Source organism: Leptodactylus fuscus, chromosome 1, assembly GCF_031893055.1.
Source record: "Leptodactylus fuscus isolate aLepFus1 chromosome 1, aLepFus1.hap2, whole genome shotgun sequence".
In the NCBI taxonomy this organism is placed as follows: domain Eukaryota; kingdom Metazoa; phylum Chordata; class Amphibia; order Anura; family Leptodactylidae; genus Leptodactylus; species Leptodactylus fuscus.
This window is the reverse complement of record NC_134265.1, coordinates 155631645-155656762: the sequence shown is the minus strand read 5'-3', so window position 1 is coordinate 155656762 and position 25118 is coordinate 155631645. Positions and strand designations below refer to the sequence as shown.

Sequence of the window (25118 nt, the reverse complement as noted above, 5' to 3'; positions counted from 1 at the left end):
GCAGGGCAGGGGCTGGCTGTATCTGTACTCAGCAGGCAAAGCTTAGCACTGGGTCTGGCAAATACAGCCATGTGAAATTGGCTAAAAACCAGGATCACTGCCACTACAGAATTCAATAGTAGCAGTGGCTCTTCAGTGTTAACGGGACCAGGGGCTTTGGTGCCAAATTTTAATGGACCAATCACAGAAGAGCTGTGGTGATTGAAGGGAGGGACAACCAGACATGCAACTGAGGAAAATAAAGTAAGGAAATTGACAAACAAGGGGTAGAAATACAGAAGGGGCAGGTACAAAGGACACAGGTGGGGTAGGAGAATGGCAGACCCTTGAGGCCAGTCTCCCAGAGAGAATTCAAAGGGGTATCCTTGGATTCAAGATATAAAGGGAGAGAACTCAGAAAACTCCTGAAACACCACCCACGTTCAACAGAGAGACTCAAACTTAGAAGAATCAGGAGAGTTCGCTGCCACAACAGCCTTCATTCTCTGGATAAGAAGCACCTGTAGAAATTACAGGGTGGGTGCAGCAATGCAGCAAGTGCCAGTGCCTGAGAATGACTGTTCTAGTAGCCATGAGGAAATGCTGCAGGACGTCCTTCTTTACTGCAGATATCCTTTCAGGGATAACTGAAAGAAGGACCAATTGAGGTGAGGGTATGACGGACCGACCACTCACTTTAGTATGGAGATCATATACTAAGTCCCAGAGAGCTTTATTACATCACCAGATATGAAAAGAAAGAATTTTTTTGAGAGAAGTCCTCAGTAGTCGATACCTTTTTTAATGGCTAACTTAAATTTTTTTTTGATGACATATCGAGCTTTCGAGACTCTATAGAGGTCTCTTCATCAGGATGGTATAACACAATTTCTGAAGTTAGGCATATATATATATATGTATATATATATATATATATATATATATATACACTCACCGGCCACTTTATTAGGTACACCTGTCCAACTGCTCGTTAACACTTAATTTCTAATCAGCCAATCACATGGCGACAACTCAGTGCATTTAGGCATGTAGACATGGTCAAGACAATCTCCTGCAGTTCAAACCGAGCATCAGTAGGGGGAAGAAAGGTGATTTGAGTGCCTTTGAACGTGGCATGGTTGTTGGTGCCAGAAGGGCTGGTCTGAGTATTTCAGAAACTGCTGATCTACTGGGATTTTCACGCACAACCATCTCTAGGGTTTACAGAGAATGGTCCGAAAAAGAAAAAACATCCAGTGAGCGGCAGTTCTGTGGGCGGAAATGCGTTGTTGATGCCAGAGGTCAGAGGAGAATGGCCAGACTGAATCGAGCTGATAGAAAGGCAACAGTGACTCAAATAGCCACCCGTTACAACCAAGGTAGCCAGAAGAGCATCTCTGAACGCACAGTACGTCGAACTTTGAGGCAGATGGGCTACAGCAGCAGAAGACCACACCGGGTGCCACTCCTTTCAGCTAAGAACAGGAAACTGAGGCTACAATTTGCACAAGCTCATCGAAATTGGACAATTGAAGATTGGAAAAACGTTGCCTGGTCTGATGAGTCTCGATTTCTGCTGCGACATTCGGATGGTAGGGTCAGAATTTGGCGTCAACAACATGAAAGCATGGATCCATACTGCCTTGTATCAACGGTTCAGGCTGGTGGTGGTGGTGTCATGGTGTGGGGAATATTTTCTTGGCACTCTTTGGGCCCCTTGGTACCAATTGAGCATCGTTGCAACGCCAAAGCCTACCTGAGTATTGTTGCTGACCATGTCCATCCCTTTATGACCACAATGTACCCAACATCTGATGGCTACTTTCAGCAGGATAATGCGCCATGTCATAAAGCTGGAATCATCTCAGACTGGTTTCTTGAACATGACAATGAGTTCACTGTACTCCAATGGCCTCCACAGTCACCAGATCTCAATCCAATAGAGCATCTTTGGGATGTGGTGGAACGGGAGATTCGCATCATGGATGTGCAGCCGACAAATCTGCGGCAACTGTGTGATGCCATCATGTCAATATGGACCAAAATCTCTGAGGAATGCTTCCAGCACCTTGTTGAATCTATGCCACGAAGAATTGAGGCAGTTCTGAAGGCAAAAGGGGGTCCAACCCGTTACTAGCATGGTGTACCTAATAAAGTGGCCGGTGAGTGTATATATATATATATATATATATATATATATATATATATATATATATATATACATACACACAGAGAAATGGAGTGTTAGATGCAAAATAGATGGAAAACGGAACATGTAAATAAACAGTTTAAAAAAACATATACATCAGTTCACAGGAAAGTTCTCTGGGTTTATGGCTTCTTTTGATCAGTGACTGGTGTCTAGTGGTTATAAAAGGTCATAAAACCCTGTGCCTGATTTAACCCCTTTTGGAGAGTGTTGATCATCATGAGTTTGTGTTGATCATCATGAGTTTAATCTCCCATATGCGGCGATCCTTTTTGTTTCTAAAATTCCCTCTTAGTACCAGGATCTTCATATCCTGGGTCATATTATGATTTTCATTGCACAAGTGTTTTGGCACAGGGAGGTCCAGTCTCTGTTCTCTAATCGTATGTCTGTGTGAGTTCATCCTCATCCTAAGCGACTGTCCTGTCTGACCTACATACAGGCCCCCAGGACACTTAGTACACAATATCAAATAACAAAAAGGATCGCCGCATATGGGAGATTAAACTCATGATGAGAGAGTAAAAAGCAGCCCATTCATTTCAATGGGGATCGCTCGTATGCCGGCTCCCCATTGAAATGAATGGGATCTGCTTTATACGCGCTGATTGTGACCGTGTTTTAACGTTCAGAATCAGGCAGCGTATCAGTAGTGTGAAGGGGCCCTTAGACTGATCATGTGTGATCAGAGAGTTAAAGGTACCGTATATACTTGAGTATAAGCCGACCCGAATATAAGCCTAGGCCCCTAATTTTACCACAAAAAACTGGAAAGACTTATTGACTTTAGTATAAGCCTAGTGGGGGAAATGCAGCAGCTACTGGAAAATTTAAAAAATTAGAACGGTCGGAGTTTTTGGGAGCAGTAGTTGATGGGTGCTGGGGAAGGGGAGGGGGTGTTTTGGTTGTCTGAAAATTTTACTTTAGCATAACCAATAATTTAACATATTTTCTGTGAGCGAAGCCGTGGGTATTCTACTAGTAAGATACAGTATGTTACAAAGTTTCTTATATTCAAATGGACTGTTTATTTCTGCACAGCGGTTTATAACTGGACGAATTCCTTAATGAAAAACAGATTAGATTAATAAATATATATATATATATATATATATATATATATATACAACTTAAATTTTTCTCCAATGTCATTACTTCTCACTGATATAGAGTATCGTACATCCAGGTTCTATGTCATTTTTTATTTTTTTTATTCTGCTTTAATTATACTGCAAGCAGAAAGCATACATTCTAACACTCGGAAAAAAAAATTCCTTCAGCTTTATGTGAAATCCAGACAGATCATCTGCCCTTATTCAAAAAAATGTATTTATACTGCAATAAGTGTTCTGCATTAGTCTTCCAGTGGTGTCTTTTCTTCCCCATTATTGAAGTACTGCCTCCAGTTAGGGTTACACATTTGAGGGTTGTTTTTTTTTGTTGCCAGGAGAATTAGAATCAAATCATTGTGAGACCACTGCGCCTCTTCTGTAACCCCCAATGGTCCATGACCACTGGAATGTTATTCCTCAAAGCAGTAATGGCTACAAAATACTCACAATACCACAGTATCACTTTGTGTATTGTTGTCATTGCTTCTAACTTGATACTGTCCACAGAGTGTGCTTGTCCTTCCTTGACTCTTAAATTGCCAGCATACGTTGGGTATTGTTGGGTATATAACCTCTCCCACAGGAAGGAGCCTTAGAAACAGTTCTTAGCTCACACACCACCATTTTTGCAAGGTAGGGCCCCAGCCTCAGATTGGAATATTCCATTAATAGGGCATAGCTGAGAAGCTTCAGTTATTAATCTTTTTCATGTATCATACAACTTGCTATTGTTTACATATAGCATGAGAAGAAGAATATCATTTGAGGTACCCCTTGTGCCATATCTGTCACTCCCTTGTTGGCTGGCACTGCAAGGCTGATGCTTAATCACTTTACATTGGAGTATAAGGTCAAGCAGCAGCCTTGGCAGAAACTCACTCCTCAATCTTATAATCAGAAACATTAGAACAGTATGTTTTTCCAGGAGCACAATGATGACAGGAACACATTCCAAATCCATGCTGACAACTTTTTTTTCCATTAAATCTTTTATACATATTGACTCAGATTTACTAACATTTACATATAAAAACAAATAATCAATTCCCAGATTCTTTATCTTTATGTCTGTCTTAGTTCAGTGATTTGTATAGAAAGACATGAACCCAAGTGATGTGTACACTGAGCTATACACCCTTCACCCCCCCGTCTACCTTCTATACCTTCTAACTTACTTACATTACAAAAAAAATAAATAAATGCATATTAACCTAGTTCAGTGACATTAAAAACAGTGAGGAATTGATCTACAATGTATATTTTTCATTAAAAAATGTATGAGAAAGAAAAAAACATTGCGTTTCATAGTGACTGCAAAAAGGATGGGATTCAGACAAATCCCATTCACACGTGGCGGAAAAATACACGCAGCAGACAAGCTTCCGATCAGAAAGACTCTTGACACACTCACTTCAGTGACATGTAGCTGACAACAATGGTAGACTCTAGAGATGAGCGAGGATATTCGTTCGAATACCTTCGCCACATAGCTCCAGGTGCAAAAACACTTCCGGGGCATTGAATTTTTACTGCCTTTTATGTCCTTTTATTTATGGCCTTAGCATTTACATGTTGCACATTGCATGATCACATTACACATACTTTACCCCCTCATGCACAACTGAAGTCATAAAAGTTTACATGCACTTAAAGCTGAAATAATTAAAACTCATATTAATCTCCTCCACAGATTCCATATCAACAAACTAGTTTTCTGAACTTGTTGGGAGGGTATCTAACCTGTAATGTGCATGACTGTACAATATATCCAACATACACCAACGTGACAGTGCCTTTAAATAGCTTGGAAAATTCCAAAAACATTGCTATCCTCATACCGGTGGAAAACGGGATTTTAACCGAACAGCGGGATGGAGAAGACATCTAAAGGTAGGAGACGAATAGCCTTTCTTAAGGCTATTCAGACGTGTTAGGGAGAAAAAAAAATAATTTTAATGGTAGAATGCCTTTAACGGTGCCTGACTGCTTCTTACCCTCTTAAAGGGGCTCTATCAGCAAAATTATGCTTTAAAAATGCTATTCAGGCACCGCTAATCTTATTTTAAACCCCCCCCCCCGTTTGAAAATAAAACTATAAAAACATATAGGTAAATCATACCTATCGTCCTCGATTGGTTCAAATCGGATTTGAACTGCTGGAGGAAGACGACGATGAAGCCGGGAAAGAGCCAGGAACGGAGGGCGTTGCCGAAAGAAGAAGAAGGCGTGCCAGAAGATAACGTCGGACAGTGCACGACTGCCCATCGTGCACGCTAAGGTATGATTTACATATATGTTTTTATAGTTTTATCTTAAAACCGGGGGGTTAAAATAAGATTAGCGGTGCCTGAACAGCCTATTCACACACATGTGGGGCTCATACAGCATAATTTTGCTGATGGAGCCCCTTTAATTCCTATAAAAGCAGCGATGGATTATACATCTCATCCACATTTTGAGTTCTCAGTCTTAATGGGGAGGGCTGCTCAGTTAAGGAGTGATCACGTGGGCTATAACATTTCCTATGCAATGCACTTCTAGGGCAAAAGGGATTGCATAGCATGTAAAATGTTACAGAAAGCGGGCATTAACATGGCATCATTCCTGAAGGCTCAGGAACAGTACCCCATCGCAACAGAAACCTAATCAGTAGGTGAAAGCACTTAATGTTTCTGATTGATTTAGATACATCTTTTAAATAATAAACCTATTTAAAATGTAAGTCTAGATGCCCACTTCCCCCCCCCCATTTTCTCCTGCTCCCCTTTTGGTGTCTGCACGTTCCTCTGTGTCTTTTCATCTCCCCTTTCCCCCTCTTTTCTTTCTTTAGTTCTTTAGTTCTATTTTTTTTTTTCTTTCTTTAGTTCTATTTTTCCTTACTTGTTTTTGAATTATGTGTTCATTTGCACAAATGTTATTACTCCTTTGTTTACATTTTGCCCTTATTTTGTTTTATTATGAAAATTTAATAAAATCAATTACACATAGATGCCCACTTTCCCCATCAAAAAAGTAACAAGGTCCAAACATTACATTAGATATACATTTTGTGCACATAGAATTGAAAATTAAAAAAGTGTCAGAGATAGAAGAAAATAGGAACAAGAGATTTGATAAATGTCCTTCAGTGTCTCTAATATTATTCTGACATTTCACATTCTTGAAATAGTAGTATTCCTAACTGATCTACGTGAGGGAACGTGGACTTGGATTAAATGTCAGGAATTGTGAAAAACTGAATTTTAAAAGGGAATTTCCGCACAAAAAAATTAATTTTCAAAAAAAGGTCTGTTAATGCACCCAAATACCTCTAGAAGTGATTTGTGAGAGCTCCTGGCATCCTCTGCATTTGTTTACATCGGCATCTTCCTGTTCCATGCCTTTCCTACAACTCCCATGATTCCATGGGCTGCACTCAGAGCTGACTCACTCCCCTTTCCTTTCTTACTCACTCCCTCCTCCCTTACTTCATCTCCTTCACCTTACTACACCCTTAGCAGCCATCTTTAGACTCCTAGTTCTCACTTACTCAATAACCTTCTCCATTGGCTGTACTATTGTAATCACCTCTGTATATCATCATTCCAGTCACACAGAGAAAGCTTCAGGAAAACAATGACGTCTTGATACTTTTTTGGCATTTGGCAAAAATGTAAGGGAAAAATGGGAATATATGGGAAAGGGAAAAAATGTAATATATGTTAGGTCAGATGACCTACATATATTACAGGACAACAAAGCAGTATACATAAAACAGACACATTAAAAAGTTGGAGGAAAGGGGGGGGGCATGGGGGCCTTGTCTTAAAAATATCAATTCATCCTGGACAACCCTTTTAATGAATGTGGAGAAGGGTGTATGTAAACTTATGACTGTAAGTTTACATTAGTCGCAACAAAAACTTTTCTCTCTGTAATCAGTTTCTGCCTTGATATATGTTTACCTGAAGAGTTGGTCGAGGCTAATGCAGTAGCTACATTTGCTGCCTGAGCACAATTGTTTTCCAGCTGTGGGCAGACATTGTTGCTGACATGTTCCCGTTTCACAAGCAATTCTGCTGAGTTTGGTAGAGGTATTGGATGGCTTATTCCCAATTCCTCTTCTTGAGCCTGTTGTCTCCTCAAAGCTACCTGGAAATAAGATAAGAGAACAACCAAATGGAAAAACCTGTGTATTGTATAACAGCACAGGTTTTATCAATTCTAAAGTTGAAGGTCACATAAAAATACAGAGAATTAAATAACACAGTTTTTTTTAATACAAAAAGTTACAAATTTCTAACTTCATCAAATTACATATACACTACACTACACAGTACTGAAAGGGATTCAATCAACTGAATTTTTTCTCCCTAACACGTAGGACTAGCCTTAAAGGGGTATTCCCGACTCGCTTGTTCACCACCTTGCATGCCGTATGCTCTGTTCACTGCCTTCTTTTCTCGGTAAATTGGTGGGCGGGGTTTCACTTGCTATCTCACAGACAAAGCCAGCTCTGCTATCTCTCTGCATAGCAGTACATGTTTGCAGTTAGTAATGAGGGATGGTTGTGAATTAATTAGCAAAGTATCACTGGAAGATGCACAATATTAAGCTGATGTAGCAGAGCTGGATTTGTTAGGTGATGAGAATCCCAAACTTACATGCTACAGGACCAAGAGTCAGCTTGCAATATATTCACTTTTAGGTCTATGTTTAATGGAATCCCTGTCTCAGCCCTTATCAGCAAAACTCAATTAGCCGAACTGGAAGAGCCGGAGATAAACAGCTCAGAAATAGCACCGAGCACTCATCTCCCCCTCCCCTCCCTGAGAGCAGAGAGCTATGTCACTTGTCCTGGGCGGAGAGATAAGACCAGCTCCAGGTCCGTGGTTATGGAAACACAGTGTAAACAATGAAGTGAAAAATCTCAGATAGCGGCCAAACAAAGCAGTTTTGCTTAAGCAATGTATTTAGGAAAAGTCTTAAATCCACATTGAGCTATACTTCCTCTGTACCTAAGGAGTATGTGCCACACTGATTTCATTGTGTATTTTTTAAAGTGAAATTTTCAAATAAATTTTGTGGATTTTAAGAAGCTGCAGCCTGCTGGATTTCACTTTGGAACGAATTTATGCTTAAATCCACATAAGCTAGCAGTGTAAATAGGATCCTTGCGATGGTACAACCCCTTTAAGAAAGGATATTTTTCTCCAACCTTTAGATGTGTTCTCCGCGCCGCCGTTCCATAGATATCCCAGTTTTCATCTGTATGCAAATGAGTTATCTCACAGTACTGGGGGCTGTCCCCAGCGCTCAAACAGCACAGGGGGCATCCCCAATGCTGTGAGAGAAATCTCCAGTGACGGCCTCTTCTTCCTCTGGAACGCCCTCTCCGAGACATCTTCTTCCGATGGCTTCTTCTGGCTTTAGATGGCACACATGTGCAGTCGGGTCTGCCCTCGGGCAGAGTCGACTGTGCATGCCTGCGGCCATTTTCTTGTGGCCGCCTACACGAGCGTAATGTGTAAGCGGCCCCAAGAAAATGGCATGCGCAGTCGGCTCCGCACAGGGGTAAGGGGACTTAGCTCATTTTAAAGGGATTTAATAAAAGTTATATACTATTGGTGTAATTACATAGATGGAAACTAGGATTTTTTTTTTGCTATGCAAATGAGTTTGATACTGTAGTGCCCTCTACCTGTGTGGTTTTTTTCTTTTCGTTTTCTGTATGCCAGTTACTTCCATTACAAATGTGGCAAATGCTTAAAGAGATTATTTCACACGCAATAATCACCAGGCAGCCAGTTTTATTCCTTATTAATACTTTAGCAAGAAAAAAATAAAACCTTTTTCAGGATGAGGGCCCATGTAGCGGGCTATAGCGGTTTTTCACAGAAAGACTGCAGAAATTTCTACTACGTACTTTCAGCTTCTATTATACCTATAGGGAAACTGACAGCACTTCCATAGGTATAATTGACATGCTGCAATTTCCAAAAACACAATTGTTTTGGAAATTGTTGTAATTCGATAGAATCCCATCCACTTTGCAGACAGCGTAAAATACCACAGTTTTTACAACGTGGGGCTCCAGCCTTAAAGGAAACCAACATTAGCCTGATATCCTACCTAACTGCCCACCACACAGGTGTAGATTATGTTTTTTATACCATGTGGGGCTCCGACCTCAAAAGGATATAAAATAAAGTGTGTAAGGGCACTTATCTATATATCCAACTGACACAATCGCACAGAACGTCACAGCACATCCATAACAAATTGTGTTCTGAAAAACAATGATGGACATAGTAAGGGTGCATTCACACTACGTAACGCCGGGCGTGTATGAGAGCCGTACACGCCGGCATTACGGCAGACTGCCGAACACTTCCCATTCACTTCAATGGGAGCGCTCGTAAACGCCGCTGTTACGAGCGCTCCCATTGAAGTGAATGGGAAGTGTTCGGCAGTCTGCCGTAATGCCGGCGTGTACGGCTCTCATACACGCCCGGCGTTACGTAGTGTGAATGCACCCTAACTAAGTAATCGCTTATACATTACATATACAAACACAAAAAATGAATCCTACATACCTGGGCAGCCATGACACGTTGTCTCTCTGCAATCAGACTGCATTTCTTGCACTGGCAGTCTCTCCACATACAATAACGCTTGTGACCCTTCAGAGGAGATGAATAGCCATGGTTCCTGCAACGAGCACACTTGGGCAAACGTGGAGTCTTCTTTCCATTGCCCATTGAAGAGACAGAGCTCCGACCCTTGTTAAATGGCTCTTTGCTGTTGGGCATGCTGTTTCTTCTAAACAGTAAAGATTGAAAAGATAAAGTTAAACTGTGCTCGCAAAAAATTGCAATTCACTGAAGTTTTCAATATGGTAATAAGTAAGTTATTTGTGACTTGTAGCAATTCACTTCTCAATTCTACAGTTACTGTTCTGAGTAAAAAAAAAGAAACTTGGCATCCTATAGACCTATAGTGTGGGAGAAAACTGAAAAGCAGGGACCAAGTGACAGGCGCAGTCCCTCCTACAGCTAGGAAAATACAATGTGAAACTGCAGTGAACTGATATACTTCACAGTATTTAGAAAATGAACTTACTTCATTTTCTTTTTTAGAGAATTATTCTGATACTCATGAACATTTTTTTATTGTTTTATGTATCGCACGTAGCATCAGAGTTCAAGCATTTGTACATCACTATTACTCTTTGTTTACTGTAAAATGAATGGCACTTTTTTTTAATAGGATTAAAAATCTGTACTAATTTACTTCATTATATATCATGATACAGAGCTACAAATCCCCTGCATACTCATACAACTAAATGACTTCATTATATCAAAAATTTCATATGGCATGAAAAGCACTGTTCTACATTTTATGGTTAAGATATAACTATTTAAAGTGACCCCAACAACTTAGTTTTCTTGCTTCCTTAAAGCCTGTACATTTGTGCTCCAATGAGAAGTCGGTGAGAGAAACAAGGCAAAGAATACAGAAGGTACAGAAGTGGTTTTCTATAGAAAGGAGCCAAAACCTGTCAATAAAACTACCGTATATACTCGAGTATAAGCCGACCCGAATATAAGCCGAGGCCCCTAATTATACCACAAAAAACTGGGAAAACTTATTGACTCGAGTATAAGCCGGGGGGTGGGGGTTATGCAGCAGCTACTGGAAAATTTCAAAAATTAAAATGGTCAGAGTTTTTGGGTGCAGTAGATGCTGGGGAAGGGGAGGGGGTGTTTTGGTTGTCTGTCTGCCCCTTCCCTGAGCTTGAGGACAGTTTCTTTTTTCCTCTTGGAAAAAAGGAACTTTTTTCCCCTTGGAATTCAGCCTGGCTGAATATAGGGTATCTGCAGTGCTCCTATTAACTCCTTTCCGACAGAACAGGAGCGCTGCAGATCCCCTATATTCAGTAGAGCGGGGACTTTCAGACACAGGGATACCTAATGTGTATGTGTTTCACAGTCATTTCCTACTTTTATATGTATTCTAGGGAAAGGAGGGATTTAGAACTTTTAATTTTTTTAAAGCTTCTTTTTTCCCCCCACTATTTTATGGGAGTTTCTATACATTACCATTGCGGCTGGTCCCCCCCCCACACACACACCCTAAAAACAAATTCAGCTTATACTCGAGTATATACAGTATATTACAATATTTATTAACTCCTTAGAGGTTTTAAATAAGACACCCCCATGTGAACAGAGCAAACATCACAGCCACACTGTCTGTGCTGTCTAACATAATGGGGACCTGGCAGCAGAACCTGGCACAGGCTCCAATAGTTACATAGCAAATCTGCAATAGACTGCAATACAGCAGTATTGCAGTCTATTGCAAAAGCAATCTGAAGATCGCAGGTTCAAGTTCCCTGGGGGGATAGGGTATTTAAGAAAAAAATTCAAAATTATAATTACCACCCTATCTCTAGATCACATTAAAAAAAAAAAAACAGACAAAAACACATTAGGCATTTCTAGTCTAAATTGATAAAATGTAAAAACATTTATCCCATAGTGGAAATAAATCAAAACGTGTGAACCAACTGCCTACCAATTTTTTCTTTTTTAGGCTGCGTTCACACAGAGTTGTTTGGCTCAGGAATTTGGTCAGGAAACTGACTCAAATTCCTCCTACTGAAAATGGCTCACCATAGGACTGACACAAGGACACAGGTTGAGTCAACTTTAATCCATTTCAACTGGCTGCAAGTGTGATTTAGTTATTGCCACCACCTGTTAGGTACCTCAGGTAAGTAACAGGTGCTGTTAATTACACAAATTAGAGAAGCATCACATGATTTTTCAAACAGTGCCAATACTTTTGTCCACCCCTTTTTATGTTTGTGTGGAATTTTATCCAATTTGGCTTTTTGACAATTCTTTTTGTGGTTTTCCATTGAAGACAAATTAAATGAAGATAATAATACCAAAGAATTTGTGATTGTAATCATTTTCTGGAAGAAAATGAGTATTATCTGACAGAATTGCAGGGGTGCCAATACTTTTGGCCAACACTGTACACAGAGTTCAATGTGAGCTGTATACACAGTTATGGGCGCCACCATGATGCAGCTCCTCTCTGAACCAGTGGTCATGTGATCCACTGGTCATGTGATCCACTGGCATCAGAGTCTGATAGAGATGTTGGGTTCTATAGGACCCCAATCTATCAGCTCCAGTTACAGAGGGAATCAGCCTCCCTCACAAAAAAAAAAAAAAATAGAAATCAGATGTCCCCAAAGGTCTATTATGACCTTATGGGGACACAATGTAAAAAAATTAAGAATGAAAGAAAAAAGTACAAAAGTAAAGAAAAAAAAAATGAAAGAAAAATAATTAAAAAAATAAGTAAAAGAATATGGCAATAACACATCCTTATTACAGGTTCTAGGCCAACCCTCAATGACACAATACAAAATGAAAATTATAATGGAGAGGAAAAATGATTTTTTAAAAATTTTTTAGTAGCACTTTGTGCAATTAAATAAAAAAAATTAAAAGCGAAAAACAAACACATTTTGCCTTCGCTTTTGTTTATACTTTCCCTGATATAAAAAAAAATATATATGCAAAATATGCAAAAATAAAAACAAAATAAAAATAATGCATTATGTGTCACCAAAATGACGCAGAAATTAGTTGGATAACCCAAATGATAAAAATGTTACAGCCCTTAAACACGCACATATGAAAAAAATCAAAAATGTGTCTGGTTCTGAACCAGAAATTGGCCTGGTAGTGAAGTGGTTAAAGTGGACATGTCACCCTCTGCGACAAATCCAGTTCTTTGCTCCATTTAACAGGCCCTGCTTCACTGATTCTGGCACTGTTGGAATTCTTTCTCTAGCCCCAACCTTCCCTTAGCAATATGTGCAGTTAGTTTTGGTGCCTGATATAATAAGACCACATTCACACGACCACGTTTCACCCATCAAACTTGGTCTGTGTGTTTGATAGATTTACCAACCTGAACAATATGACCAGAGAAGGACTCCCAGCAATACAGTTAGGCCTGGGTCACATCTGCATTCGGTATTCCGTTCGAGGAGTCCACTTGGGACCCCCTGAACGGAATGTCAAACGCATTAACAAGCGGTGAGCAATGAAAGCACACGGACCCCATATACTATAATGGGGTCCGTGTGTTTTCCATGTGCCGTTCGCACAAGCCATGTGGAGAGAAAGGTACTTCATGAACTACTTTCCTCTCCGCATAACTCATGCGGACACCACACGGAAAACACACGGACCCCATTATAGTCTATGGGGTCCGTGTGCTTTCAGTGCTCACCGTTTGTCAATGCATTTGGTATACTGTTTGGGGAGTCTCCAAGCGGACTCCCTGAACGGAATACCAAACGCAGATGTGAACCAGGCCTTATCTATAGTGATAGGGCTCCCATCCTCCCAGTGACATACTGTCCCCTTCCAATTACAGCACATAACATACTCACATGTCCTCTGCACTCCAGCGTCCATTACCCTGCTACAGGTAATTAATGGCACTTTGCACATAGCCTTACGTCTACATTTCTAGGAGGAGTAACAGAGGAACATCCCAACACAGATAAGTAGGAAGATGCAGAATTAGAATTTTACAGTGAACTCACTAAAAGTCATTGCAGGCAGGTCCTCTGGAATGGTTTCTTACCGTGCCCTTGGATTTCCATCAGCCATGTGCCTATGAATATTAATGTCTATGCCACACTATAAGGCCGAGTGCAGCTCCTTATGGGACATAAAGCACAGGATACAGGAGGGTAACCTTATACTGCATGCTGCGGCAGACCCAGCTCATGGAGACCCTCATTTTACCAAATCTTGCAGCCGTTTTACATCTCTTCCTAACATGGATGCTCCTATTAAAATGAACCCTCACTGGCGCCAAAACAAAAGGAACGGTAGAAGTACTTAGTGCCATCAGTGCACAATGATGATACACAACACGAGCCCTACTATGGATGACTGGGACACTCACCAGCTGCGGACCGGTAATACTAGAAGAGCTTCAGCAGCCTCCACTAAGAGCCCTTCCCGCCCTGGATTCTCCTCGCACTGCGCGGGATACAGACAGCGCCGCTCCTCAGGACCCAGGCAAGTCCTCCATTGGTGGAGAGCAAGTGTCCGGCTGCTGACAGGCGTCCCGTGCTCCAATAGCAGGCGGCTGTGTTGTGTGGTGGAATCTGGGGGCCTGTCCTTATTCTATAGACTCCATAGTCTAATATACAAATATTTACCTCATGTGCTCTCTGTAACTTTGTGTCACCTCCTGCTGTGACCACAGAGCTCCGAGAGGAGTTCATATTTATTGTGTATGTCTCCTGGTGTTTATATACTTCTATAGAAATACTCTACTACATCACTCCATTACCGAGCCTTACAGTACCAGTGTGGGCTGAAGGACCAGGTCTCTCCATCCAGTAGGATATATTGTCTTCTCTATAAGGGTGCTAAATCCTGGTGGGCTGAAGGACCAGGTCTCTGCCCTGTAGGAGTTAGTCTGTTTTATAGAAGTAAAGGATATGTGAAAAAAAAAATAAAAAAAATAATAATAATGCTTTAATTATAATTAATTATATATATATATTATATATATTATTAATTATAATTATGCTTTAATTATAATAATGCTTTATTTTTTTTGTATTTGTTTTTTCAATAGCGCCAACATATTCCAAAGACATTCTTAAGTTCTGGTACTTTTTTTATTATTACTATAATTATTATTGATGACCTAACCTTTAGATAGGTCAGCCATTTAAAGGGGTTGTCTGATCAAAAAAAAAAAAAAAAATTCCCCGGTGCTTCATTGACTCCCAGCATGGACCGGTTCTGCTGGTCTGTTGTCTCCCAGCACAGAAGTCCCCACCGCACGTGACTACCGAGTCCAATCAGCGACCTCAGGGCTCGTTCACATCTGCGCCCGGTCTCCGTTCTGCAGGTTTCCGTTTCCTGCATAAAACAGAGCAGGAGACGGAAACCTGCACGAGTCTTTCTCACCCATTCATTTGAATGGGTGAGAAAGCTGTCCAGCCGTGAGCGAAACCGGGTTTTTTAATCCGGACCCAGAGTCAGACATGCAGTACTCTGTGTCCGGATTAAAAAATCCAGTTTCGCGTCGGAGAGCATAAAACTCTCACCGCCGCTCACGGCCGGACCCGGTCTGTGCTTTCCGTCTTCTGGCATGCAGAAGACGGAAAGCAGAGAACGGAGAGTAGAACGCAGGTGTGAACATAGCGTCAGCGAGGGTAACGTGACACCAATACTTATGACGTTGTGTGACCCTTACTAAGGCAAACCAGCGACTTTAGCGTAAGGAAGTAGCGTAAACCACTTTTTTGGAACTTTCCCTGGCTTATTTAAAATATATATATATTTTTTTTTTTGCTTAGACAACCTCTTTAAAATCTGTAGGGATTCGACTAGCTCTTCGAAGCTGCAGTGGAGCTCACTGAGAACCACCTCCATTTTACAGGCCTTATGACATAAGTCACATAACCAGATTGCAGTGCGGTCCCATTCGAATAAATTGGCTGAGCTGTGAAATCAATCAGACGCTGTACAAATGTATGGCACTGTGCTGACTAAATACTGAAGAGGCTGCATTGCTCACATGAACGCTCAGTTTCTTCAAGCAGCTGATCAGCTGTGGACTCCTGACAATCTTTAATTGATGACCAATTCAAAAGCCCAGGTCCCTCTGCCCACTTGGATATAGCCTGTTTTATGGATGCTAAATCCTAGTGAGCTAAAGGGTCAGGTCCCTCTGCCCACTAGAATTTAGCATGCTCTATATAAAGATGCTAAATCCTTGTTTTGAGCAGAAGGACCAGGTCCCCCTGCCCACTTGGATTTAGCCCCCACTATATAAGGATGCTAAATCTGACTGGATTTAAGGACCAGGTCCCTCTGTCCACTGGGATTTAGCTTGTTCAATATAAAAATTCTAAATCCTAATGGGCTAAAGGACCAAGTCCTTCTGCCCTCTAGCAATAGCTAGTTTTGAGCAGAAGGACCAGGTCCCTCTGCGCACTTGGTTTTAGCCCCTTCTATATGAGGCCCCTTGCAGATGACCATTTATATAAGGATGCTAAATCCTAGTGGGCTAAAGGACCAGGCCCCTCTACCCACTAGGATTTATCCCACACTAAATAGGTATGCTAAATCCTACTTCTTCAATTTGTCTCATTCCTCCTGCTCCGTAGATGCATCTCCTCTATGGGCAAATTTAGATGTGTGTTCTGGACAATACGGATCATGTTGGTCGAATTTCCTTGATTGACTATGGGTCAGATGAGCAAAACTCACTGTAATATACTGTAGATCACTATGACACAGTTAGTTTAGTTCAGATGAGGTGCGGTCAATCAGGCTGTCACATGGACTGACAGAATGTATCTGGTTAAGTGTGTCTCCTAGTACTATTTGCCAATTCTCCCAAGAATGTCTACAATCTATTATATACCCCACATACCCCCGTACCCCTCATTTTGTTGCCAACTATATCTGTTTGTTCCTTTGGGGGTAGTTGATTGAAACTTTTTGTCGCTAGTTGAGAAACACTGTTCTAGTACTTAGAAGTCAAAAGAGGACCGGAGGAAACAGAAAGGATCACCGCGCTTCAATCCAACGTGAACAACTAGTATTCTTTATTGATATCGAAAGAAACACAACGCGTTTCGGGCATGCTGCCCTTTTTCTTCTTAAAGAGGACCTTTCACCATTTTTCACACAGGCAGTTCTATATACTGCCGGAAAGCTGACAGTGCGCTGAGTTCAGCGCACTGTCGGCTTTCCCGGTCTGTGCCCGGTGTGAAGAGCTTATGGTCCGGTACCGTAGCTATTCTATGGTCAGAAGGGCGTTTCTGACAGTTAGCCAGAGACGTCCTTCTGCCTTGCGGAGCCAATCGCGCTGTGCTGTGGAGCGGGGAGGAACGCCCCCTCCCTCTCCTGATAATACTCGTCTATGGACGAGCACTGCGAGCAGAGGGAGGGGGCGTTCCTCCCGGCTCTCACAGCACACCACGCTTTTTTTGTTGCAAATTTTGCTGCGTTTTTTATGAGCCAAAGCCAGGAGTAGATTGAGCAGAAGGGAGAAGTTCGGGAGAAGTACGTATAAGAGGTTCCTATTAGAGATGAGCTAACAGTGTTCTATCGAACACATGTTCGATTGGATATCAGGCTGTTCGAGATGTTCGATTCCATACAGACATCACGTGGCAAACTCCCAAAAAATTCGATTCCGCTCCCACCTTCCCTGGCGCTTTTTTTGCACCAATAACAGCGCAGGGGAGGTGGGACAGGAACTACGACAACGGGGGCATTGAAAAAAATCGGAAAAAGGGGGCCACACGGTGGCTCAGTGGTTAGCACTGCAGCCTTGCAGCGCTGGAGTCCTGGTGTTCAAATCCCGCCAAGGGCAAAAAAACATCTGCAAGGAGTTTGTATGTTCTCCCCGTGTTTGCATGGATTTCCATCCCACATTCCAAAGACATACTGATAGGGAAAAATGTACATTGTGAGCTCTATGTGGGGCTCAGAATCTACATTATTAAAAAAAAGAAAGAAAAAAATCGGAAAAAGTCATTGGCTGCCGAAATCAGGTGACCCCCATTTTAGACGAATAGTGGATTTCAGATCCGGGTTATAGGAGACTGTGAACTTTGTGACTATGAGACAGGGATAGCTGTACAGGCAGGGATAGTTAGGGATAACCTTTATTTATGTGGGAATGTTATTAAAAATAACTTTTTGGGGCTCTATCGGGTGTGTAATTGTGTTTTTTGTGAGATAAACTTTTTTCCCATAGGAATGCATTGAGCAGCGTTGATTGGCCGAATGAGATACAGAAGACATGCAGAGACTCAACAGTGTTGAGCCAGTTCTGCTCAACTACACCATGTGCCGGTCGGCTCTGCTGTGCGAGCTCGGCACACACTCAGCTCTGCATCACCGCTGGCATTGGCCAGCGTTGATTGGCCAGTATACAGAATCAGTATACAGAATCAGCAGAGCTGAGTGTGTGCCGAGCTCGCACAGCAGAGCCGACGGGCACACGGTGTAGTTGAGCAGAACTGACTCGACACTGCTGAGTCTCTGCACAGCAGAGGTGAGTGTGTGCACTCGCTCAGCACGGCTGCATCACCACATACCCATAGGAATGCATTGGCCAGCGTTGATTGGCCAGTCTTCAGAATTCGGCCAATCAGCGCTGGCTCTGCCGGAGGAGGCGGAGTCTAAGGTCGGACCTGAATGGAGACTGGTGTGGAGCGATCTTAGACTCCGCCTCCTCCGAGTCTAAGATTGGCCGAATTCTGAAGACTGGCCAATCAACGCTGGCCAATGCATTTCTATGGGAAAAAGTTAGCTTGCGAAAATCGCAAGCTGACAGGGATTTCCATGTAATAAAGTGACTTATATGCCCCCAGACATGCTTCCCCTGCTGTCCCAGTGTCATTCCAGGGTGTTGGTATCATTTCCTGTAGTGTCATAGTGGACTTGGTGACCCTCCAGACACGGATTTGGGTTTCCCCCTTAACGAGTATATGTTCCCCATAGACTATAATGGGGTTCGAAACCCGTTCGAACAGTGAGCGGGTGGGTGTTCGCTCATCTCTAGTTCCTATATGTTTCCCTTTCCTTTTGTAGCCACTCTCGTGCTTTGGATCAAAAAACCTCATCAAAATCTGTAACAAAAAAAAGCTGTGTTTCCGCAACGTGGGGCTTTAGCCTACTTTATACTCTTTAGAGCAGGATAAATGCTAGTGCACAGAGCAGTTGAATCCTTGTGTTCAGAACAAGCTATATTCTAGGGGGCAGGATGACCAAGTCTTTTAGCCCGCTAAATTGTAAATGTAATATGATATTTATAAAGTAAGATGACTGCCATAAAAAAGCAAAAACTCTATACCAGAAATGCACATTTTTTGGTCACCTCAGCCTCTTAGGGCCCGTTCACATTTTTACACGTGTAAAAATAAGACTCCCATTGACTTCAATGACATTTTTTACACATGTAAAAAAAACACGTCAAAATACACGTCAAAATACACGTGTAAAATGTCATTAAAGTCAATGGGAGTCTTATTTTTACACGTGTATTTTGCCAACGGCCCTTAGGCTGAGGCCCCACATGGTGTTAACACAGCTTTTTTTTTGTTGCAGATGGAGTGGCTTGAGTAGACAGTAGAAGAATAAGAACTTAGATATTTCCCCTTCCTTTTGTAGGAATTCTTGGTTTGGCTCAAAAAATGCAGCAAAATCTGCATTCCTGCAATGTCGGGTTTTAGCCTTATTGTGTCCAGGCTGTGTTTGAAATTGCAGCTCAGCCTCATTTACTTGAATAGGAGTGAGTTGTAACCAGGCCATGTGACTGATGTGATCAGCTGATATGTGAGGGTGCCATATAAGCACAGGGAGCTGATGAATTTCCCATATTGTGTTGGAACCGAGAAAAATAGTGTAAGGATCTGACACACTTTGACATAGGCCGAATTGTGTTGTCCAGATGACGGTCTTGTGCGGTATTCCAGGAATGTATTGGTTAGTACCTACCCAAACTGCTCCAAGGAGGGATGATTGATGAAACAGCAACAGAATCATGGGAACCCAAAGCTCATCAATGCATGTGAGGAGTGAAGGCTGGCCATTTGGTCTGATCCCAGAAAAAAGACACTGGAGCAAAAGCTGCTGTAAAGCTTCTGTTAGGGCCCCTTCACACAGAGGATACACTGGCTGATTCTGAACATGTATTAAACGTTCCGAATCAGCAGCGTTTAAAACAGGTCCCATTGCTACTTAATCTGCTTAATAATTGCAGATTTCTAGTTATTGTATTTAAGATATGATCAATCTATCTGTATAATTATGTTTGCATTTGGGACAGTATATGATTTGATGTATACGGTGGATTTGATCATAGGGGTTGTCTGGGCAAGTGGGATATTTGTGCAGATTTCCATGCAGTTGTCCTATTGATCTGCAGACTATATACTCTAGCCTGGTGGGTGGCACCTTCAGGCACGTCCCAGGGTTGTATGTGTTGCCGCCTAAATACGTCATTTATGGGTGGGTCTCTCTCAGGTGTTGTGATTTCTGTTTATGAGGATTGTTCCTATATGTATATGTGCTGCAAACACACAATCATTACCACCCCCTGATGAAGTCTGTATGGTAAAATGCACTTTGGGGCACGTAATTCTCCTCTGGTTAGTATTGTTTCCATTTTACGGAATATGTTATCTTGCCACTTTTACTGTTGCAATTTTGATAAGGTTTTATATTTAACCTAGACTACTGTCTTTATGGTACATGTTTGCTGTACACCTGTTTACAGATTTATGCACTGGCACTTTTTCAGTATTTATTTATACTTCTAGATTACATGATATTATGTTATATACAGCGTGTACTATACTCCATAGGACAACTATTTTTACATATATCACCCATTGGAGATTATGCTTTGCATATTTAGAGTTTAGGCAGTTCAGTTTCATTCTTTTTGTGTGTATTTGTTATATCTTAGGTAGCCTTCACACGGAGTTACGCTCGACTCATTCTGAACGTAAAACTTGTTCAGAATGAGCACCTAAAAACCAGATCCCATTGACTTGAATGGGTACCGGCATACGCGCGCTACCCATTGAAATCAATGGGAGGCTTTTTTCCCTATTGCTTTCAATGTGATACGCACGTATACCAGCACCCATTCAAGTCAATGGGATCTGGTTTTTAGGTGCTCATTCTGAACAAGTTTTACGTTCAGAATGAGCGGAGCATAACTCCGTGTGAAGGCTCCCTTAGTAATTAATAAACATGATATTCATTTACGTTGTGTGAGCTAATTTTGAATATATTTCGACATGTACTCAACAAAAATTGTATGTGATATGCATTTATTTGCTTGTTTGCTTTTTGTTTTTGTATTCTACAGATATAACATAACATTATACAAAAAAAATTTGCAGCCTGATGCCCTGTTCACATCTGCTTTTGTATTCCGTCCAGGGAGAGTCTACATGGAGATTCCCCCCCCCCCCCCCCAAAAAAAAAAAGGAATACACATGCAATTGCAAACGTTGTGCTGTAAAAGCACACGTACCCCATAGACTATAATGGAGTCTGTGTGCTTGCTGCACACTGCCTGCACGAATCATGTTCGCATGATTCATGCGCGACAAGCACACGGACCCCATTATAGTCTATGGGGTCCGTGTGGTTTTACAGCACAGGGTTTGTATTCCGTTCAGGGGTCTCCATGCGGACTCTCCCTGGACAGAATACAAAAGCAGATGTGAACAGGGCATAAGTCTGTTTCTTCTGTGTAGTGAATCAAATGATGACATTATGTATATTCTTCTATCTAGGCTTAATGGGAAAACCATGCAATCCACAAGAGCACATGGACTTGTTCAGACGTGAGACTACCGCAGAGACAGTTGAACCATTTGGATATTGGTGTTTCCTTCACTGGGAGCATAGATAGTGATTCAAGGTAGGTGCTTCACAGCATCTAGAATTGACTGGTAGTCATCTGTTTTTGCTTTTTAGAGGATTTTCCAGAATGTGAATGCAATAGATACAGATGACATCAACAGGAAGGGCCTTCAGCATCTGATTGGTGAGGGGAGCTGATGCCCAGATTTTGCACAAATCAGCTGACTTCGCTCCCGCCTTTCAGACCTGCCACACTGAAATGGAAGTGTTTAAAAGTTTTAATCCAGCGTTGAGGCGTGTCATTATCTTGGAAAGATGAGTAGTACTCTTGTACTACCTAGCTTTCTTAGGTACTAAGACAGCATTTAGCTACCACCATACTGGATTGATATTAATACACTTCAGTGTGATTGGTTTACTCTTAGGGCTCGTTCACAACTGCGCCCGGTCTCCGTTCATACAGGTTTCCAATTCCTGCACAAAAAAGAGCAGGAGACGGAAAGCTGCAGGACTCTTTCATACCCATTCATTTGAATGGGTTTGAAAGATGTACGGCCGTGAGCGCCAGTGAGCGTTTTATGCGCTCCACCGCAAAACCGGGTTTTTTTTTATACCGGACACAGTCGGACATGCAGTACTTTGTGTCCGGTTTAAAAAAAAAACGGTTTCGCGGCGGAGAGCATAAAACGTTCACCGGCGCTCATGGCCGGACCTGGTCTGACAGCTTTCCATCTTCTGCATGCAGAAGACTGAAAACGGAGTCCGGGCGCTAGTGTGAACCCAGCGTCAGTCACATTGACAGTATTTCACTTTAATAGCTTACTTTAAATGTGAGCATGAGTAACCCAGGTCATACAGCTAGTGAAGGGACTCTTATGTAACTTAGGAGTCCCTTCACTAGCTTACTCTGGCATACCTAACTTGAGGATGAGAGAATTCTGTCTCACAGATGAGTCCAGATTCTGTCTCAGCTCCAGGTCCCCTGCGCCAGAATAGAAGCCAGTATTCATTAAATATACCAAGACAACAGAAGGTCACTATAGCTTAAAACGTTTGATACTGCTAGAATTTGTGTTTTGTTTTTTGTCTTTCAGATTATGATGGATCACTTGGATTATGTGGGATTCGTTTGGTTCCATTGATGATCTTTTTTTTTTTTTTTTTTTTTTTTTTTTTTTTTAAATTATTTAATAAAATGGCCAAGAAGGGTTGTCTGAGGAAGTTTTAAAGTGGACCTTTCACCACTTTTGGGTACATGCAGTATTATACACTGCCAGAAAGCCGACAGTGCACTGATTTCAGCGCACTGTTGGCTTTCCCGATCTGTGCCCGGTGTAAAGAGCTTACGGTGCCGGTACCGTAGTGCTCTATGGTCAGAAGGGCGTTTCTGACCATTAGCCAGGAACGTCCTTCTGCCTCGCGGCGCCAATCGCGCTGTGCTGTGGAGCCGGGAGGAACTCCCCCCTCCCACTCCTGATAATGCTCGTCTATGGACGAGCTGTGTGAGCAGAGGGAGGGGGCGTTCCTCCCTGCTCCACAGCACAGCGCGATTGGCGCCGCGAGGCAGAAGGACGTTCCTGGCTAATGGTCAGAAACGCCCTTCTGACCATAGAGCACTACGGTACCGGCACCGTAAGCTCTTTACACCGGGCACAGATCGGGAAAGCCGACAGTGCGCTGAAATCAGCGCACTGTCGGCTTTCTGGCAGTATATAGAACTGCATGTGCCCAAAAGTGGTGAAAGGTCCTCTTTAATTTTAATAAAAAAAATTCTTTCATGTCTCAACTATTTTCAAAGCCTTTTTTACCACCGTAGTAATGAGTAAATGTCTGATAGGCAGCATCCATTCTAAAGTGTGCCTTAGTGTTAGCTGGTGAATACTCTGATACTATTCTAAAGAGACTGCCGGGGATTGTGGCGGTCGCAGGTTGGTTTTATTAGGCTGAGAAGGGCCAAAAACCTTGGCCCTTCCCAACCTGGTAACGTCCGGATGCTGCTGCTGCTTGTTATATTCGGCTGGTTATGAAAAATTGGGGGGACCTTATGCTGTTTTTTTTTCTTTATTTATGAAGAAACAGCATAGGATCCCCCAATATTTCTGAAACAGCCGGATATAACAGCAGCCTGACATTACCAGGGTGGGAAAGGGCACAGTTTTTGGCCCTTCCCAGCCTATGACCACCAGAATCCCTGGGCTGTCTCTTTAGACGGCTGGGTTTTGGACAATACAGCAGCTCTTTTCGGCAGCCCTGATAGTTGGGCACCAGGGTAATAATTGGAGGGGTAGTGCTAGAATATTCACCAGCTAACAGACAGCATCCATTACTAAGGGGCGGCTTACTATCAGACAGTCGCCATTATTAAGGAGGTAAAAAATTATTTAAAAAAACTTGAGATTTAAGAGAATTTTTTTTCATTAAAATAAAAACTCCCCCAGACAGCCCTCTTTGACTATTTTATTAAATAATTTAAAAAAAAATGATGATTATCAATGGAGTCCAATGAATCTGACGCAATCCAAGGGATTATCGTAACTTGAAAGACAGAACAAACACAGCATCATAAAAAAAGATACTCGCCCACAGTTGTTTTTCATCTCTCTTAGTAAATGAATAGAAACTGGCTTCTATTCTGGCACAGTCCAGTCCTACTGCACCCGGGTCTTGTTTTGCCTGGAGTCGTTGCTGCGGACGTTGGCGCTCTTTTGTGTATATTACCCTTTACGCTGATGCAAGAACTGAGCAGCTCTATATTAGCTGATAATCCTGAAGCTGAGATACAATACAGTTATTGTCAGTGTATTACTTGTGTTGCGTAACATTGGCTTTTCTACCCTGCTTTTTTTTGTAGTGTTGTGTTCTGCATAGTGTTTAAATACTGTCAGGGTCTGGGGTTGCTAGGTGGGGTGGCATAGACACAAAAGTCCAGTTTCTTTTAGTCCAAAACAAAGGTAGAGTTTATTTTCACTCAAAAAGTTAGTGCAGCAACAAAAGGAAACAATACAAAAATAAATCCCTGCCCGGCTAGGCTCTAACTAAACATAGAATAGGTTACCTCACCTAGAATAGCAGAAATCCAAAAGCCAGTTGAATGTACACCCCCTCCATTACCTGGCCGACCATTGGCTTACAATACATTGTAGAATTGTTCATACAGGATGGGCCATCAGTATCAGATGGGTGTGGGCGTGATGAGCTGTTTTAGGTAGAAACTGGGTCTGGAACTATATAATGTACAGAATCAGAACCAGATGTCTCAATTCACCATATATTGGCTATGTCAGATAATTTCAGCTGGTGATTGGGAGCAGAAATGAAGAGCCACAGCACACCCACTATACAAACTATGGAGCCACCTGCTTTTGTCTC

The 25118-nt window shown here is 42.0% G+C and overlaps 1 protein-coding gene across 1 annotated transcript in view; it reads right to left on the bottom strand.

Moving 5' to 3' along the window:
* DMRT1 (doublesex and mab-3 related transcription factor 1) overlaps positions 1-10091 on the bottom strand; it is a 64833-nt gene extending 54742 nt beyond the window's left edge. The window contains exons 1-2 of the mRNA XM_075278803.1: positions 9876-10091; positions 7245-7431 (exon numbers count right to left, since the gene is read on the bottom strand). Of these exons, the coding sequence (XP_075134904.1) occupies positions 7245-7431; positions 9876-10091 (403 nt within the window). The remainder of the gene's footprint in view (positions 1-7244; positions 7432-9875) is intronic.
* Between the last annotated feature and the right edge of the window lie 15027 nt (positions 10092-25118).